Genomic DNA, 20,442 nt, shown 5'->3' on the forward strand with positions numbered 1-20,442 from the left:
TATATTGTTTATTAATATCCTTCCTAACTTGCACTAGCAAGTTCTATAGACCTACAGATCTTTCAGGACCCTGAAGAGTTGCAAAAGGACATCTGAAAGAGGCAGGACTTACCAGCCCGATGCTGTACAAATCACAGGTCACAAGTAATTACAAAAAGGTCATTTATTCTTTGACTTTTAATTGTCCGTTAGTTTATATACATATGTACACCCATGCAAAAAAAATGACTTCGACAGCGACGAAAGATCAGTCTTTTTAGAATACAGTGCAAAAACATCTCCAGAAAAATGGTACCTCTTTTTCCACAAGCAAAAAAAGGATGAGGAATCTCTTTGGTTTGAAAATAAAAAAGGGATGGGAGCTTGCTTAAAATCCTAACCTGCCTGTTAATTTTACAAATTAAAATGTGGCATTAGTTGGCTGTTACTAAAACAAAACTCAAGTGTGAAATGAGGAAGCAGGAATAATTACTAAAGCGGCACAAAACCATCCTATATGTGTCCTTTTCAAAATACATTCTTAACTCTGCCCCTTTTCAGCATGGTTTTAAATAATCAATTTGTTGGATTGAGTTGTATACAATGCTAGTCATACCCAATGAAATTAATGGGCATGGCTAACTTAGGTCCATTCAATTCAATGGATCTACTCTGAGTAAAACTTGGTTGGATATAATCCCGTTACATAAACGAGATACAGTAGTGGCATAGCCGTAACACGGGAAAATTGTTCCAAATACTGCTGTAAAGATCCAGCATTCAGAACGTGATCAACTCAACATCTGGGTTCTGCCGTTTCTGACCGTAAGTTGTTGGGCTCACAGGATAAAACATTTCATTAAGCAAAAGAAACCATCTTATCAAGTTGTTAGGAGAAGAGTTCTACTCTAGCCTTCTCCCTTACACGCTGGTTTTCCATGAGCAGGGAATTTATTTAGCATTGGGGGAATTTCCACCCTGAAAGCCCCCACCCATAGACAAACTCAGGGACAGACCACCTCAGTGAGACCTAGGCTCATAGAATCAAAGAACTGTAGAGCTGGAAGGGGCCTCAAGGGTCATCTAGTCCAACCCTGGGCAATGCAGGAATCTTTTCCCCCAGTGTGGGTTTCGAACCCACAACCCTGAGATTCTCATGCTGTCTCATTAATTTTCCCAATCAGCCTAGCACATGCCCTTTTTATTTTGAGCTGTCTCATTAATTTTCCCAATCAGCCTAGCACATGCCCTTTTTATTTTGAGCTGTCTCATTAATTTCCCCAATCAGCCTAGCACATGCCCTTTTTATTTTATTTTTTAAAAACTCAAAATATGTGAAAACAGCGTATCAAACTTGCACTTCTCCTTTGTAAATGACACAGTATCAAAATAATGGTGGCCGTTATGGTCAAGAGGATGGGGCTGTGAGTTTCGGCCTGGCAATCCTTGGCTAGCCTTGAGGTTGGTTTGGGCAGCCTGTTAAAGGTAAAGGTAAAGGGACCCCTGACCATTAGGTCCAGTTGTGACCGACTCTGGGGATGTGGCGCTCATCTCGCTTTATTGGCCGAGGGAGCCGGCGTACAGCTTCCGGGTCATGTAGCCAGCATGACTAAGCCGCTTCTGGCGAACCAGAGCAGTGCACGGAAACACCGTTTACCTTCCCGCCGGAGCGGTACCTATTTATCTACTTGCACTTTGACGTGCTTTCGAACTGCTAGGTTGGCAGGAGCAGGGACTGAGCAACGGGAGCTCACCCCGTTGTGGGGATTCGAACTGCCGACCTTCTGATCAGCAAGTCCTAGGCTCTGTGGTTTAACCCACAGCGCCACGCGCGTTCCGGGCAGCCTGTTACCCCATCTGTAAAACCAGGAGGCACTAAGCACACTGGGCTAAGAGGTTGCAGGGAAAAGCAAGACCATAAAGCACTTTGCACTGTGTATGTGGCTTCCCTGCAGGTTGCAGATCACCAAAATGAAAGTGGCTGACCGACAGCAGTGCCAGCTTTGAACCAGCCAAGGGGGCCCAGGTGGAAGCACAGAACTAGCTGCGTAGTTGGTTACCCACATTGCACAAACTTCTGCCCTGCATTTGACCCTCTGGATTCCCCTATGTCCTGTGGAAATCTGTACAGGGATTGGCACTGCTGCTCAGCCTCATCAAAAATCTGAACGCCAAATACGTCGGCTTGAAAAGAAATCTTGCTGATTTCATGCGACGTTTCTGTGCATGACGTAATTACACAATTGGAGAAGGAAGCATGCGCGTGTGTGAATGCCCCACAGGTGAAAAGAAAAAGAAAAAAGCGCGTTCCTAAAAAGAAGAGAAGTGCACTTTCTGGCATACTAGTTTTCTATGCTGAAGGGAGTTTGTGCGTCGGTTCATTCAAAAATGCCATCCCCACCCAATCGCTGTACCAAGAGATTTTTCTGACTCTTTGGATAATCTCTAAGCTTGCTGAGGGTCACAGGCTAAGTTTTGAAGAACTTTCCTTTTAAGAAAAAAAATGAAAACACAGATGGACGCATTCCACTGATATGCTGAAATCTGAAGGGGAACAAGATGTATTTGGGAAAGCAGGCAAAGGAGAGGCAGTGGTTTTGGTAGCGAAGGGTAAGCAGGAGATGATGTGAGTTGCTTTTGTGACTTGAGGTGGGTGTCAGCTATTAAACACACAATGAAGTCTCAGTGTGAGCTACCAGCAGATTTTAGAGAATTATTAGTTTCTTCAGTCCGCACCTCAAGCTGTCTGCAGACTAAGAAAGTTAATTCTCTTCATCCTTTCCCCACCACTCTCACAGTCGAGAGAAAATACAAAATCCTGAGTAGGGGGATGAGTCCTGCAGGACATGCAGTAAGGATGAATGTGAGAATGGTTTAAAGTCCAACAAATAACTCTAACCCCAAACTATCACAAGTAAGAGAGTGTCCTGTAAAACATCTTAATCCGTCACCGAGAAAAACTGCATCAAAACTTTACACGACAAACTTTGTTCCAAAAGGTATCAAAAAGGGTTCACAAATGGTGTAAACGCTGGTATATTTCTACACATTAAATACCGGACTGTACAGTGCAGCAGAGGCTGAGAGGAGCACAGGTTCTAGTTACTACTTTCAAAAGTGCATGCTCTTAAATTAAACTCTGTTCACAAATCTTAAATACATCCAATGAGCTGCAATAAGAGTATCAGGAGAGAGAGAACCTGCTCTAGTCTCAGTTACAGGGCAATAGCTTCCATTAATATGAATCATATACTCTTACAAAAGTTAATAAATGTGCCTGAATTGTATCAGGGCGGACCATGAAAGGGAGATTGAAAGTTCCTTCGGGAAATTTTCTGCACATGGAAAGCTGCATTAGGGAGGCTATTGGGGGCCCCTGCCATAGAGCAAGTTGCTTTTTCTTTTCAAAAGGTGTGGGCTGCAAGACAGAAAGGCAGAGAAGCTGGAACTGGAGTCCAGGCTTGTTTCCCTTCTCTATAGACTTGTCAGAAGACTATCTCTCTCTCTTTTTAGTCTCATTTCCTTAGCCCACACGACTAGAAACATTTTCGTTTATTTAAGTGAAAGCTTGAACTCTTTAAGAATCACAACAGATGCACCAGTTGCCAGAGGTCACCCTAAACCAGTGTTGTTGCTGGCAAACTTGCACCCTGGTCGCTATTTAAAAGCTGTTCAGTTCAGCTGAAATGTTTTTATCTGCACGGGGAGCCTTATCCCCATCAGCGAGACAACGCCTGGTGCTGATATCTCCCACCCATCTGTTCTGCCAATGGACCTCTTTTTTTTTACCCTGTTCTACCTTCACTGCCTTTGTACAAACAACACACAGGCCAGGAAGAAAAAGTGCTGAATAGGATGTGCAAGGAACGTCCGCCTGGATGATTTGCAAAGGAACATCAACACCGCTGATGGGGGGTGCATGTTGGGACTGGTAGGGCAGAAGGCAGGGAACCCAACAGCAGGTGGCGCCAGAGCCAATGACAGGCAAAACCAATCAACCCTATTTTTCCCCCCATCCTCCTTCCTGCCGAGTTACACAAGAGCAACACTGAGATGAAAAAGGAGGAGGAGGAGGAAGCTGACAGACAGAGCCAGTTTCTGGAAAGGTTGTGAGCAAGAAAGCAGGCAGGTGGGGCCTGGCTGAGAGCACACCAGGGCTGGTGGGGCAGTGCCTATTTGCCCCTATGGACCACCTGATAAACCTCCTATTCAGCTCTTTAGCCTTTTCCTCCTGTTACCTCTAATACATACAAAGTGTTTGCCCAACAACTCGTTCATTACTATTAATCTAAATGCATGCAAACTGCATCTATAATCTGCATTCGAGATTATATCAGTTACTACTCCCCTAGTGTAGTCACAATAAGCTGCCTACCATTTAAAGCCATCTTTGCCATAAAAAAGCCACGAACCATTCTATTAGCTCTACCTGTGTCTTAAACTTGTAGGAGTCGAAAGCCTGGCCTTTGTGGTGCCGGGTGGGTATTTGACCGACTGGAACGTATTTAGGGGGGGTTTCAGCGTGAAAGCAACCATCGCCATCCCTGTACGGCTTGCCTTCTCCAGTGGGGCATGGACTGATGCTCTGGGGTTGTCTAGAGCTCTCCTGCTCTCTGCTTGCAGGACACTACAGATCAGATTATTTGTTTCATGGTTGCTGGAAACTGCAGCCTATCTTTCTCCTGGAATCCCAGAACAAGAAGGACCCATCAGGCCCTCGGCTCTGCTTCACTCCGGCAAGGGCATCCAGATCATTCTCTAGATTATGTGCGTTGATCTGAAAAGGACCCTGCCTTGAGTTGGACACCGTGTATGCCTGTTCCCTTGATGTTCTATAAACCCACAACTGTGGGCTAAAACCCATTCTTCTGGGAAAGGCTGGGTGACAAAAAAAACCCTTGCCATATTACCCAAGCTGGTTTTGACCAGCGTTAAACACCCCCTTTCCCAAACCAAACATTTTTTTAAAAAAAACAACCCACAGCTGGTATTCCACGATCGTTTTCATACTCCAAAGTCTGGCTGTTTCTCCACAACTTGCCGTGTCAGTATCTGATGGGAAGAAAGGGAAGCAACTCCTATGTGGAAAAGTATCTGCCAGATGTTCCTTAACCCATACAGGTAGATGTTGCATAGACAGATTGTGACGAAAAGTACAAAGACCTTTATCTTCCTGGCTGAACTGTAGAATAGGTAAAGGCAGCACTGGAAAAGGAAGAAAACCAGAGAGAAGTTTAGCAACCAGGCTATGAAAGGAAGGGACATATCTTCATATGCAAGAGCTCCTAGGTCCAATCTCTGGCTTCTCCAGGTAGGGCTGAGAATTTCTCCTGTCTGAACCTTCATCTGGTTGTAAATATTAAGATTGTATCAGCAAGAATGAGTCTTTCTGTAAAAAAAAAGATTTAAATCTAATCTTACTGACTAGTGATTTAAATCAAGTCTTACTGGCAAGTGATTTAAGTCGATTTGATTTAAATCAAATCCACCCTGATTTCACTCCAGTCAAAATAACAACCCCTTATACAACAACTGCAATTTTAACGACTTCCATTCGTATTGACACATTAAACGATTTATCAAGCTACAGGTGAAGCATTCAAACTATATCCTTGTTCTTCCTGTCTGTGGCAATTATTCTGTCCATGATGCTTCTTCCTGTCCTTGTAAGATATTATGCCTATCTTTTCCCAGTGGTTGCTGTTCACCATCATGCCTTGGGCTAGATAACTCGGCTGGTTAGAGTGCTGTGCTGATAACGCCAAGGTTGCAGGTTCGATCGCCATTTGGGACAGCTGCGTATTCCTGCATTGCAGGGGGGTTGGACTAGTCCAGGGGTGGCCAACTCCCAAGAGAATGGGATCTAATGGTAAAGGTAAAAGGACCCCTGACCATTAGGTCCAGTCGCGGACGACTCTGGGGTTGTGGCGCTCATCTCGCTTTACTGGCCGAAGGAGCCAGTGTACAGCTTCATGTGGTCATGTGGCCAGCATGACTAAGCCGCTTCTGGCGAACCAGAGCAACACACGGAAACGCCGTTTACCTTCCCGCCGGAGTGGTACCTATTTATCTACTTGCACTTTGACGTGCTTTCAAACTGCTAGGTTGGCAGGAGCAGGGACTGAGCAACGGGAGCTCACTCCATCACGGGGATTCAAACCGCCGACCTTCTGATCAGCAAGTCCTAGGCTCTGTGGTTTAACCCACAGCGCCACCCGCGTCCCATGAATGTGATCTACTCACAGTTAAAAACTGGCAGTGAGCTACCCCCTTTGGGGGGTTCAGGTCAAAGTTGTTCAGCTTTTCTTAGGGAGGAGGAAAGCCCTCTACCTGTTGGACGTGCCTGGACTAAATGATCCTTAGGGTCCCTTACGACTCTATATTCTATGCAAGACTGTAAATCATGTCACGTCTGGTTTTCGTGGGAAGAAAATAATATACTTACCAACAAAAAGCAGGCTACAAAGGGCAGGAGAAATGCTATCACATTTCCAATTCCTTTGCGGTCTTCCTGTTGGAAGATGACATTTGAAGGTCAAATTAACTCAGTCGGTGCAAATAAGTCCACAAAGCTATTAGACCATAGGAGGAAAAAATACTCTCTTGCCTGCCGATCTATATCTGTGTTAAGTCATGTGCATCTAAAAGGAGGGGGCACAAAGCATTTGGAAAGCCTCCCTGACTGCGTGCAAGCCTGAATGAATTTGTTTCAAGAAGGTACACAGTGGTCTTTATTTTATTACTTCAGCACTCAAAACAACAGAATCAGGAAGGAACTAAACCGCTATTTAACTTACAATTAAGACTGTGTACACAGTGAGTCATGCCACTGAAGAAACAAATGTAAACCAAAGTACTCATCTAGTTCAAAATTATTCCACGGCATTTTTTTAAAAAAAGAGTTTGTAAAAAAATATATTTTTATAGCTCTGAACAAACAACAGCCCCATTTAGGGGGAAATGGTGTTTGCACTCTCATCAAATCCATCAAAGATGTCAAGAGCTCTTCTGTGATAGAACAGTTCCATCTGTTTTGTACGCAGTCAGGTTTAATTGGTTCACATTTTACTAGCTTTCAACTTGCACAGAACACTTTGCAATATCTAAGTTACCCTTGCTCTGTTAAAAAGATGGAGAAGGGGCCCCCACTGGGCAAAACATGTAAAATAAGCCTGGATATTTATTTAACTCTCTTTCTGGTTTCGTTACTGTCTTGGACATTGATTCCGCAGTTGTTTCCCAGTCGAAATTTATCCATGGCCAATTTGCAGGTATTAATTTATTATTTTAATCTGTATGTCCCACATAAAGTGGCTAATGACACGAAAGCAAAAATTGCAAATCAACGCATCGTTTCAATTAAGGTCTAAATGCCCGATAATGTCATATCATGATCCAAATAAATAACTCATGTTGAAAATATGGAATATTATAACATTTTAAATTTATAATAAACTATCAGAAAACGTATCCACTGATATTGGCGGGTTAAAATATAGAAAGCAGAGTCAAATATAAGTGCTTCTGCTGCAATCAGATAATAACGAAAGTATAAATAGCAGCCAATGCCAAACAGCATGAAAAACAAATAAAGTGCTTACATTTTCTTTTCATAGAGGCTTAACATGCGCACAGTTCCTAGCGGGTTCATGGTGTACTAGAAAGTCTCAAAAATTGAAGTTGCTAACCTTGACATCTGATCTTAAGTAATTATATTTACAGTCACATGGCTGTTGTATAAGCAACTAATGTTCCCTTAACAAAGATCACCACATTAACCCAGCAAGGTTAAATTACATTGTGTTGTTGATGATGATGATGATGATGATGATTATAGCCGACCCATGTGGCTGGGTTTCCCCAGCTACTCTGGGCGGCTTCCAGCAGAATATAAAAAATTATCATGTCAAACACGACTGTGGAAATCAACCCTGCTTATGGGTTTCCATTAAGATATATATCTTGGCCGCCGTGAAAACAGGATACTGCACTAGATGAGCCACTGGCCTGATCCCGCAGGGGTCTGGACAGGTACCAAAGAAATTCCCACCTCCAGCCCCTCGTCCCCATGTCATCTCCCCAGTTACCTGAAATGAATACTCTGCAAGGTGAACGCCTCGGATGAGATTCAGTGCTCCACACATTATGTTGAGAACAAGAGATAAGATTCCCAAAGCAGACACAGGTTGCATTCTGTGAGCAGGAGCTTCAGGCCAGTTCAAGAAGGAAGGGAATGAGAAAGAGAGAGTGAGACTGGTGAGTACTGCTATGTCATTCACAGCCGTTTCTCATGTTTCTTACGTACCCTGGTGTCTGAATTAGCTCCACACAGCATCATTTGCAAAGCACTTATTCCTGTATCTCCTCTTGAGAGATCAAGATCTGGGTAACAATACTGATCTACCCAACAGGGTTACTTAACAAAACAAGTCACGTGAACCACTTTTAGTGTGTTTAAAGTTTCATGTAAAGTTCTGATAGTACTATAAAGTAAAGTGACCCCTGACCATTAGGTCCAGTCGTGACCGACTCTGGGGTTGCGGCGCTCATCTCGTTTTATTGGCCGAGGGAGCCAGCGTAAAGCTTCCAGGTCATGTGGCCAGCATGACTAAGCCACTTCTGGCGAACCAGAGCAGCGCACGGAAGCGCCGTTTACCTTCCCACCGGAGCGGTACCTATTTATCTACTTGCACTTTGACGTGCTTTCGAACTGCTAGGTTGGCAGGAGCTGGGACCGAGCAACAGGAGCTCACCCCGTCACAAGGATTCAAACTGCCGACCTTCTGATTTGCTAGCCTCCTGAGTATGGCTAGCAAAGAATCCACCTTTATGGACTGTGACTCACCAGATTCAATGTGGAGCTCCGTGTGGCCATTCACAATTCCATTCCTCAGCTCCGCATCTTCCAACTTCACAAGTGCAGGAGGCCGCAAGAGGAGCTCTTCCTGGATCTTTTCCAAGTTGAACTTCATCTGTGCGCAGTTTGTGTAATTGAAACGGCCTTTGACTTTTTGAATGACATTGTCTGCATCAGAGAAGCCAGAAAAGTAATCACTGAATGTAAGAGAATTGCCATGGGACTGGCTGGATGCAGAGGAGTGGCGGGAGGCACACACTGGGGAACCGCGCCCCCCTGCCCAAAAGAAGAAGGCTCAGAGCAAGGGAAGAGGTGGTGGGAGGAAGATGGGAGAGAGAGAGAAGAGGGAGCAGACTGGGAATAGGAGGCATCAGAAGCTGAAGAGGTAACAGGGTTTAGTGAGCAGGGAGAGTCTGCGGTAGAAAGCAGCCCAGAAGCAGAAACAGAAGCAGAAGCTGGAGTGGGGCGGGCAAGAGGCAAAAATCAGGCAGGCTGATGAAAAAGCCGGGGGGTCTCCCCCTCCTGTTGTGACCAGCTCTCCTCCCCGCTGGTCTCCCAGAACCAGAACAAGTGAGAAGAGGGCAGAGCAAAAGAAGAAGAAGAAGAAGAAGAAGAAGAAGAAGAAGAAGAAGAAGAGGAGGAGGAGGAGGAGGAGGAGTTTGGATTTGATATCCCGCCTTTCACTCCTTCAGGAGTCTCAAAGCGGCTAACATTCTCCTTTCCCTTCCTCCCCCACAACAAACACTCTGTGAGGTGAGTGGGGCTGAGAGACTTCAAAGAAATGTGACTGGCCCTAGGTCACCCAGCAGCTGCATGTGGAGGAGCGGAGACACGAACCCGGTTCCCCAGATTACGAGTCAACCACTCTTAACCACTACACCACACTGCAAGGCGGCAAAGTCTCAGATTGCTTGGGAAGGACCCAGGCTTGGAGGAGACTTAGGGAACAGTGGGAAGGCAGACCTTCCGTCCTCACAACTGCCTCATTGGGGCAAGATCTACCAGAAAGGGTTGCTGTGCTCACTAGGCCTGGCCTCCTGAGCTGTTTTGTTTCTTTGGACAAAGAGTTAACTTCACTGACGCCACGAGTCACGCCTGACCTGCTCCTGACAAAATGCATGCAAATATGCTCCCTTGGTGAAACATATGCAGCCCATGGAACTAAACTTTTCCAAATGCCAGATTTGTACAGAATCGGTATTCGGTGCAGAATAGATGCAGCCACAGCTTCCATGGAATAAGTACTGGCTTGCAAGAGAAAGCAATAAGCAATGTACCTTCCCAGGGGCTGGCCGGGGTGAGGGAAGAATCACTGACCGCTTGATGCTACTATAGGGCTACTGGAAGTACACAAGTACATCCATCAGAAATCACTGGGAGAGGTTCTTGTTTGCATGGTGGCAATGGCCTACCGTATTTTTTGCTCTATAAGACACACTTTTTCCCTCCTAAAAAGTATGGGGAAATGTGTGTGCGTCTTATGGAGCAAATGCAGGCTGTACAGCTATCCCAGAAGCCAGAACAGCAAGAGGGATCGCTGCACAGTGATCCCTCTTGCTGTTCTGGCTTCTGGGATTCAGAATATTTTTTTCTTGTTTTCCTCCTCCAAAAACTAGGTGTGTCTTATGGTCTGGTGCGTCTTATAGAGCAAAAAATACGGTACTTCCACCACTGGAAGCAGTAGGCCTCTGAATACCAGTTCCTAGGAATCACAAGTGGGGAGAAAGGGCTGTTGCACTCAGGTCCTGCTTGCAGGCCTCCCATGAGCGTTTGCTTAACCACTGTGAGAACAGGATGCCAGACTAGGTGGGCCGCTGGCCTGATCCAGCAGGGATCTTCTTATGTTATTATGCAAGGGAGAAGGACACACAAGGAGTTTCTACAAAATTAAGAACTGCTGCTTTCACTGAACAAGTAGCTCATCTGAAGCAAATGGTCTTCATCTGCAACCTAACTTGGATGGGCTTAAGTCCTTTAATACTCCAGCACCACATATGTGGGCAAAATGTTCAACCTCTTCTACTTCTTTTACCATCAGCAGTCTCCAAGGGCAACCCCAAATAAGTATCACAAATAAAGAGATTATTTCACTGTTTGGGCAGGATAGTTATCGCTATGCCTCCTCTCTGGCAGATACTATCAATTGAGGTTAGGGCCATTAAGATATATCAGCAAGTATAAGGCAGAATGTTAGCCGGGCTTCTCGATTTATTTGAAATGCGATGATTGCTACCGATTCCTGAAGAGGAGGTGGAGGAGGAGGAGGAGGAAGAGGCAGAGCAAGCATGGTACGCACCGAATTCTAGAAAAGCATACGGTCTGGTAGCCAGGCCCACACTGGTGGCATCATAGGTAGTGGCAAACTCCCACTGGAGCTCTTCCAGAAAGCAGAACGCCATGGCAGCTGGGAAACTGCTGGTGCAAATTCCCATGCAGGCCACGTCTCCAGAAGAATGAAAGCTGAGAAGAAGAAAAATCCAGGATTCACTACGAGCACCAGACACAAACTTAACTAAGGGACCAGAGCAGCAACAAACAAACACCCAATAGCTGCAGTCACAGCTCTGCACCTAGAATCCCAACACTGTAGGACAGGGGTCAGCAACCTTTTTCAGCCATGGGCCGGTCCACTGTCCCTCAGACCATGTGGTGGGCCACACTATATTTTGAAAAAAAATATGAACGAATTCCTATGGCCCACAAATAACCCAGAGATGCATTTTAAATAAAAGGACACATTTTACTCATGTAAAAACACCGGGCAGGCCCCACAAATAACCCAGAGATGCATTTTAAATAAAAGGACACATTCTACTCATGTAAAAACACACTGATTCCCGGACCGTCTGCAGGCCGGATTGAGAAAGCGATTGGGCCACATTTGGCCCCCAGCCCTTAGGTTGCCTACCCCTGCTGTAGGAGATGGGGTTGTTTGCTGCTCAAGCACAGAACTGCATCCCTTGTAAAAACACTATCCTTTGCTGAACCTGCTGGTATCAGAGACCACAGCTATGGATGTGTGCTTAACTTGCATGTTATCAGGAAGTAACCTTGGACAAAGCAGAAAGAGGTTACAGAGAGGCTTGGCCAGACGCCCTCCTTGACTTTAGCACCCCTCATTTCTGGAATCGGAAAAATCCAATATGATCTATGAGTCTTACATGTCATCTAAGAGGCATCAACCGTGGCATGTTCATTCACTTTAAAAAACCTGTTTGTTTATTCAGGCTTTCCCTAATGGCTGTAGGTTGTTGTTTTGTTTTGTTTTGTTTTGTTTTTCAGATTGTGACACTATGCATCTCTTAAATTTTAGCTGGGATTTTATTCCCATACCTTTTCTACTAACTGTAGATATATATTTTAATGAAGCAGAGTACAAATTGTGTAAACACATAAATAATACGTTACTATCAAGGGAACACACATGAAGGTACCCATCAAGGCAATTTCAGGGAAAACATTTCTGCCAAGCTGAAGCATGACTTACTGTATACTGAGGTCACGTTCTTTGGCTGTCCCGCGCTCTGGATACTGTGTCAGAATGGATGACAAGGTCTTGAGCCTCTTCCTGCATTCCAAGAAGTCCTGGTCTAGGTGGAAGTCCGTGGAGGCAGAGAGTGGAAGTCCATCCCTCACCCGAACCACGCAGGCAAAGAGGATCATGGACATCCTCCACAGGAGAACTCATGGGGGCAACCTGGAAATAAGTATTTCGTTTACTCAGTGTACTCATTTGCTCCTCTTTGAGCAAAACCTCCCACCGCGGCTAACACGGTTTAAAATGAAGAGTTACAATACATACACACACAATACACACACACACACACACACACAATATATATAGCAGCATAAAGCAGCAGCAGCAATGTGTTGCTGTTTTTCCCCAAGCCTGACTAAAAGTGGAACTGTCTCTCTCAGGAGGTTGTGAACTCTTGTTCCTTGGAGGTTTTTAAGCAGAGGTTGGATGGCTATCTGTCATGGATGCTTTAGCTGAGATTCCTCCATTGCAGGGGGTTGGACTAGATGACCCTTGGGTCCCTTCCAACTCTACAATTCTATGATTCTACGGAAAGCAATGCAGAGCTCCACACTGGAGAACCACGCATGGCTCCTTGGACTATAAGAGTAACAATAGATAAAATCACTAATGGATTTTTGAACGCCACGCAGCAGCGAAAAGACATCACCAAGCTGTGGAGAGCATTCCAGAGTCGGTGTAACACAACTGAAAAGGGGGGTTTTAAGTAAGCAGAGGGATTCAGTGAATATATTCTATTTAGTTACTTTTACACATCAAATTTAAGAAAATATATCGAAAAGGAAAGAAAGTTCAGCGACAATAAGTGTGGTGCGCTCACACTGAAAAATAAAAAAATGTGAATATCTTTACCACCAGGGAAGTTCAGGAAGAAGTGTCTTTTCTGAAAGTGTAACAGGGGTGGGTTTGATTTTGTTTTTAAATTCAAGTCGGCTGTCATTTCAATTGAGAATAATATTCTGTTGGGAGCCGCCCAGAGTGGCTGGAACAACCCAGTCAGATGGGTAGCATACAAATAATAAAAGTATTATTTACTATTATTATTATTATTATCACCATCAGCATCAGAACTATCTACTCCTCTGCAAGTACCCTAAGGCTGAAGAACACAAGCAGCACTGTCAGTGGGTTGGGTTTCTCATATTTTGTAATAAAAAAAAGGAAAAGAAAAATAAACCACATTACTTAACCACACATCACAGTCTATAGAACAGAAGCATAACTGTCTAATCTTAAAAGATAAATAATCCACCACGTTGCACAAGACTTCAGCCAGGTTCCAAAGGATAATTCCAACTATGAATCTCAGTTGTCTGCAGCGCTGTATTCAGGTTGAACAGGCCGTTCCTAACAACTTAACATGTTAATGTTCTGTTTAGAGCTTGATAAGCTCTTTAATCCTGCAGACATTGAAAAGCTCTTTAATCCCAGCAGGTTCATATATATCCAGTTCTAAATGGGCACCGAATGCATTGTTATGAATGCCAGGGCATACAGGTAGCACTAAACTAACTAATTGCTTGCCTGCCCTTTCCTTCCAAACATCAGCAGTTCTGCAGCAACAGGATCCCTCCTCAAACTGGATTTCTACACACACTTTATCCAGAACAAGCTAAGCTACACCTTAAACCAATACATTTTTTCCCCATTTTAAGCCACTCTTTCCCCACCTACAGTTCAAAACAATCTAAATACCCTTTCCATAGCTTTGCCTTGATACTGTAAACCAACCCATGAGCTACTGAAATTAATGGGGCCCTTTATATACCCAGCTGTCCTTTTTCAAAAACAAATTGTCATTGTTTTTTGTGTTGACTATATGCTATCTGGTAATTTGTGGACCTGATAGGTATCAAAAGCCATTTGCACATAACAAAATATGTATTTTATCAAAGTAATCATTGAACTGAAATACAATTAAGAAGTTTATCTTATAGTTTGGAAATGTACATTCAGATGTATTTTTTTCCTTTAATTTTTTTGGGGGCCCCCAAGAGAGTGGGGCCCTAAACTGTAGCTTGTTTAGCATAAATCCGGCACTGCATTTGCTACACGTGCAGGGTGTGTGAGTGAGGGATTTATTCATGCAATTTGTTTCACAACCTTCACCCAGGGCTGGATTTAGGTTGGAGGAGGCCCTACAGAGCCTAGGACTTGCCAGTCAGAAGGTCAGCTGTTTGAATCCCCGCGACGGGGTGAGCTCCTGTTGCTCGGTCCCTGCTCCTGCCAACCTAGCAGTTCGAAAGCACGTCAAAGTGCAAGTAGATAAATAGGTACCGCTCTGGCAGGAAGGTAAACGGCGTTTCCATGGGCTGCTCTGGTTCGCCAGAAGCGGCTTAGTCATGCTGGCCACGTGACCCGGAAGTTGTACGCCGGCTCCGTCAGCCAGTAAAGCGAGATGAGCGCCGCAACCCCAGAGTCAGTCACAACTGGAGCTAATGGTCAGGGGTCCCTTTACCTTTACGCTACTGAAGGTAATGGGACCCTTTATATGTGATATTTTAGGGAGCAGGCTAGCAGGCAGGGCCCATGACTTACATCATAGGAGCCTACACAACACAAAACACTGCTGCTGTACGTAGGTTTTATTTTATTTGTTTTTCATCTTATATTTTGGAAATGTACATCCAGGTTATTTTTCCTTTAAATTTTTTTTTGGGGGGGGGGAGAGAATGGGGCCCTAAGCTATAGCTTGTTCAGCATAAATCCGGCACTGCATTTGCTACACGTGCAGAAAGAGTGTGTGTGAGGGATTTATTCGTGCAATTTGTTTCACGCCTTCCACCCCCAGAGTGGCGCACGCGGTTTTGGTGGTCTCTAGCTGTTATGATAAAGATAATGGGGACTAAAATTGTTTAAGTTATTATTTAAAAAAAAAAAGTTGAATGAAAAGAAGGCTTATTTTAAAAGGAATGTTAAGAGATTAGGATTTGCTGAATTAACAGGTTGAACTAGAGAACAAGAAGGGGAGGTATGAGGAAGTCAAAGAAATATGTTATTGAAAGATTGTTATTGAAATTGATTTGTTTTTAATATTTTTCTTTTTCTTTTTGTGTTTATATAAAATTGGAAAATCTAATAAATATTTATATATATTAAAAAAAAACAGAGTGGCGCACGCGGCCCCTCCTTTCTCCCATTCAGCCTCACAACAGCCCCGTGAGGTAGGCTTCGCGGGGACAGAGCGCCACCCGGAGAACTTTATGGCCCAGAATTGCGCCCATTCCCCCTTCAGTCCCAACAAGGTCCCTCTCTCTCTCTCCTCCGCTTGCCGCGCCCCCTTCCGACGGTCACCCCTGCTGCGTGACCAACACGCTTCCTTCAGCCAACGGCCCCATTCCCCGAGGCCTCCCTCCCCTGACCCTCCCGGGGCTCCCGCCTCACCTCGCCCTCTCCCCTCGGGGCCTCGCCGTCACAGCGGCCGCGCAGGCAGCGGAGGAAGCGGCGTCCACCACAACAAACGCGCCCGGCCCGTCCATTTCCGGCTACAGAGATGGAGGCGGCCGGAGCGGATCGCCATAGAGGCGCCGGCGGCAGAGCGTCGCGCGGCGGAGGCAGCCGCCTCCCGTTACAAAGTCCCGCGTGCCCTAAGAGGTAGAAGTCAAATGCGCAATCTGAACTTCCGGTTGTGAGTCGAGGACCCTCCACCCGCATAGGATTATAATAAGACACACAGACGCGTTATTTTAGGGTAATGGGCAAAATTAGGCCACGACTTTTATTGGTCACAGCATGTGAGTAGCATTGGCTTAGGCCGCCGCGGCGGCAGCCGCCTCCCGTTGCAAGTCCCGCGTGCCCTAAGAGGGTAGAAGACAAATGCGCAACCTGAAGTTCCGGTTGCGAAACGGAGGGGCGCCTCCGTGCGAAGAGTCCCTGCGTAGACCGAGAAGCGGTGCGGCTCCAGTTGTAGTCCAACATGTGGACTACAACTCCCATCAGCCTTGGCCGGTGGCCGTACTTGTTGGGGCTGATGGGAGCTGGGGTTGGGGGGGAGGTGTCATCGAATCATAAAATTGTAGGGTTGGAAGGCATCCCGAGGGTCATCTAGGCAAACTCCGGCCCTCCAGATGTTTGGGACTACAATTCCCATCATCCCTGACCACTGGTCCTGTTAGCTAGGGATGATGGGAATTGTAGTCCCAAACATCTGGAGGGCTGGAGTTTGCCTATGCCTGATCTAGCCCAACCCCTTGATGCTCCAACTCTTGGCAATCTCTCTGATGGAAAAAGGCACAATGCGGCGCCGTTACAAAAGGCTGCTAGCTATTTTGTGGCATTTGGGTTGGACCTCATAAAGGCCATGCGCTGCTGAGGATTTTGTCCTCGTCCTCCCTCTCCCGCGCTTATGAATCAACCTTTGTTTCCTATGGGCAAATGAAGGAAAGGCCAGGGCTGTAAGCGAGGCTGCGCATTTTGGACAGCGCCCAAGAAATGAAAAAACCAGGATCAAAGGGGGAAGGGCCAAGACCATTGCAAGGGTTCAGATACTCTCATCCCCTCCAATATTTCTCCGACGAAAACTGGGACATCCTAATGAAAACTGGGACATTGCGGGATCAAATCAAAAACCGGGATGGCTTCTCTAGGGTCACCATCATTTCTGGAGCTGATCTCTGCTTCTCTCGGTATTTCCCAGTGGTCACCATGGACATCTGGTGGTGCTGGAAAAGAGGAACAATCCAGGGCCTGTGAGTGAAGATCCACCTGGGGAGAGCTCCAGAGAAGCAACCACCCACCCATCTTAACTGCAACACAGAATCATAGAATCATAATCCTAGATTATGAGCCTTTAGGAGACTATTTTGTTGTTGTTGTTGTTCAGTCATTTAGTCGTGTCCGACTCTTCGTGACCTCATGGATCAGAGCATGCCAGGCACTCCTGTCTTCCACTGCCTCCCGCAGTCTGGTCAAACTCATGCTGGTAGCTTCGAGAACACTGTCCAACCATCTCATCCTCTGTCGTCCCCTTCTCCTTGTGCCCTCCATCTTTCCCAACATCAGGGTCTTTTCCAGGGAGTCTTCTCTTCTCATAAGGTGGCCAAAGTATTGGAGCCTCAGCTTCACGATCTGCCCTTCCAGTGAGCACTCAGGGCTGATTTCCTTAAGAATGGAGAGGTTTGATCTTCTTGCAGTCCATGGGACTCTCAAGAGTCTCCTCCAGCACCATAATTCAAAAGCATCAATTCTTCGGCGACCAGCCTTCTTTACGGTCCAGCTCTCACTTCCATACATCACTACTGGGAAAACCATAGCTTTTACTATACGGACCTTAGGAGACTATTAACTATTAACATTCAGAGCAGGATACAAGTCAAATAAATAAATAGCATACTTGAAACCACAGTTCTTAAATATCATCATGTCAGGGTAGCAATATTAACTAGGGTTTCACATGCTGTGGTGGAAAGACTTGCTGCAAGAGTCAGGCTCCTTATGGAATAAGGACAAGGTGAAAACAAAGGTATCAAACCCTCAGCGTTGTCTGCTCAAATTTTGTTATTTTGTGTGATCAGGTGCAGAAATCTACTAAAATTGTTGGGGAGTCATGGAATCAAATGGCTTTGTTTAATTTTGTGGGTTAAACACAAAATGAAACATGAAACATTCTAGTGGAGAGATGCCAAAAATTAAGACTTCTCTGGCTATCCCGTGTTTGTGAAGTGCCCCACGTATAAGGATGTTCATAGCAGATTTCTGGTCTAAACATCTGTCAAAATTAGGGCACTAAACAGGGTATTTGGAATTAGATCTTGCCCTTAAAAAAAAAATCCATTGCCTCTGTCTTTTTTACGTTGAGCAGCTGCAAAGCAGTACTGCCAAGCTGGCAAGGCTGATGGGAGTTGATATCCAAAACATCTGGAGGGTACCAGGTCAGTGAAGTCTGAAGTGATGCAATGCCACGTATACTTCTTAAGCCAGCTGCTGCCTTTCTTATCTCTATAAAACAACGCAGTGATTAAAGGGGAAAGGCAATGACCTTGGTTGTCTAAGCCTTTTGAGAGTCTCCTGTAGTGCATAGTTAACACATATAAAAGCATTCATTGGGAACAGTCTTTCTTTGTCTCTCTCTTTTCCCTGGCTTGCAATACCATTTCTCTTGGCTTCCACCAAGTGTCACTCCATGTGACACTAATCCTCCTCCATCTGCAGTCAGAACAACAATACTTAACATTTATTTAGCTTATCTGAAATGTTCAAAGTGCTTCTCATCCGTTATCTCTTAATGGATCCACCTGCAGCAAAGTACTCAAGCTCGCTTTGCAAAACAGAAGGCCAATGCTTTTCCTTGCAGTGAAGCACTACACAGAGTTGCTTCCTTATAAGTGATTCCTTTTCTGCTTTACACATATGCAAAGAACTGGGCAGGAACATACTGTACAATAAGAGGGTTTAGAAGAAGAAATCCTTCTCCCAATCAGATCTTGGTTGAAATGCCCATGTTCTCTTCTTGAAGAGATTTAGAGGAATACAGTGGTACCTCGGGTTAAGTACTTAATTCGTTCCGGAGGTCCATACTTAACCTGAAACTGTTCTTAACCTGAAGCACCACTTTAGCTAATGGGGCCTCCTGCTGCTGCTGCACCGCCGGAGCACGATTTCTGTTCTCATCCTGAAGTGAAGTTCTTAACCCGAGGTACTATTTCTGGGTTAGCAGAGTCTGTAACCTGAAGCGTATGTAACCCAAGGTACCACTGTATTAGTGAACTGCAGTAAAGTTAACTAGCAAGTAGAAGTATCCAACCAGCTCCTGAGTATGGCTGGCAAAGAATACACCTTTGCACTATTTATGGGTTAGCGGAGTCTGTAACCTGAAGCGTATGTAACCCGAGGTACCACTGTACTCCACTCATGTTGGATGGTACAGCATGGGATAGTCCAGCTTCTAACATTCATAAGATTTCTTTTAAATGATATGCAATTTTTACAGGCGTAGCCAATGTGGTGCCCTCCAGATGTTGTTTGATTCTAACTTCCATAATCCTTTACTATTGGTGATGCTGGCTGAGGTTGATGGGAGTTGTAGTTCAAGAATGTCTTCGGACAGCTGTGTTGGCTACCTGTTTTACAAGGTAGACTCACAAAATACTGCAAGCGCGTGTGTGTGTGTGTGCGCGCGCGCGCTAGTTGCGTTGATTCTATGAAACAATACCAGTCACAGTTCTGTAGAGGCCTGTGATACTCATGAAAACATTGTCCAGTGTCCACACAACAGTAGAAGTTCCAGTAAGGGGAAATAATGTATTTCCTGATTGCAAAAAAATACTTTTTATGGTTTGAGTTGCAAGCCTTTCTTCCAAAAAGAGACACGATCTCGAATGAAGTCATCTGGCAATGCCAGCATCACTGGAGGGCAGTGAGTTCTGCTGCTACTGCAGAAGCAGAATAAAAAATACGGGAAGGTCTTCGGGTGCGTGTTGGGGGCCAACTAGCAACAATGGGATTGGGCCCCCCGGAATTCTGGCGCCAGTCAGGCTGGATCCCCTGCAACAAGTTGCAGAGTTGCACAGAAGGCCGATAACCAAGTAGTGGCAGTGCAGTTTGTCAGAAAAAAACACAATTTTCTGAAAAAGCCCTGCCACTTTACTTTCACCCTCCCTATTCGTCAGCAATGCACAACAGTCACCTGGTGTCTGGATTTGTACCAATGTAAATCCTTGAGATGAATGGTTTAGTTTCCATTTCCACTGAGTTGCCATTTCCCTAGGCTATTAGTGTCCTTTTGAGATTACAAAACTCTCAAGAGATGGCAAGGAAATGTTTTAAGTCCTCTTCACCTTTTCAAGATATCTTTAAGAGATGCCTGGAGGCTTTTTGCTCTGACCTGTCTGTTTCACAGCACTGAGCTTCATAATCAAATTAAGATAAGATGTGCTTCATATATACCGTAGTACAGTAGCTGTTTTAGTAAGCTAGTATTATTTACTAACTGAAGTTTCTGAGATGTCTTCAAAGGCAATAGTACGTGCATTTTAAGGATGCCACGTCTTTACCTAGAAATGGCAGCTGCTCATTTAAAGCTGCAATCCTGTGCACAATTACTTGGGAATAACTCCCATTAACTTGCAGC

The 20,442-nt window shown here is 45.1% G+C and overlaps 1 protein-coding gene and 1 long non-coding RNA gene across 5 annotated transcripts in view; one reads left to right on the forward strand and one right to left on the reverse strand.

The window, feature by feature from the left end:
* Positions 1-148: 148 nt before the first annotated feature.
* On the reverse strand, positions 149-15,975 carry SEC22C (SEC22 homolog C, vesicle trafficking protein). Of its 4 annotated transcripts, none has more exons than XR_014540506.1 (8): positions 15,759-15,975; positions 12,324-12,533; positions 11,133-11,296; positions 8,825-9,004; positions 8,067-8,185; positions 6,425-6,490; positions 1,244-5,184; positions 149-1,138 (listed from the first exon to the last, which is right to left on the reverse strand). XR_014540506.1 is itself a non-coding variant. In XM_083580009.1 (7 exons), the coding sequence occupies exons 2-7, from the start codon at positions 12,503-12,505 to the stop codon at positions 4,984-4,986; spliced, it is 912 nt and encodes a 303-aa protein (XP_083436135.1). In that variant the 5' UTR covers positions 12,506-12,533; positions 15,759-15,921; the 3' UTR covers positions 149-4,983. The 4 variants fall into 4 exon arrangements, 1 of the variants encoding a protein (XP_083436135.1); XR_014540507.1 differs by having other exon boundaries at positions 149-1,164; positions 1,269-5,184; positions 15,759-15,962; XR_014540508.1 differs by having other exon boundaries at positions 149-1,164; positions 1,217-5,184; positions 15,759-15,921.
* The window catches only part of LOC310746358, a 121,796-nt gene continuing 102,754 nt past the window's right edge, over positions 1,401-20,442 (forward strand). The window contains exon 1 of the long non-coding RNA XR_014540668.1: positions 1,401-1,470. This is a non-coding gene — a long non-coding RNA (uncharacterized lncRNA). The remainder of the gene's footprint in view (positions 1,471-20,442) is intronic.

This window comes from Podarcis filfolensis (assembly GCF_964270895.1).
Source record: "Podarcis filfolensis genome assembly, chromosome: 12".
Classification (NCBI taxonomy): domain Eukaryota; kingdom Metazoa; phylum Chordata; class Lepidosauria; order Squamata; family Lacertidae; genus Podarcis; species Podarcis filfolensis.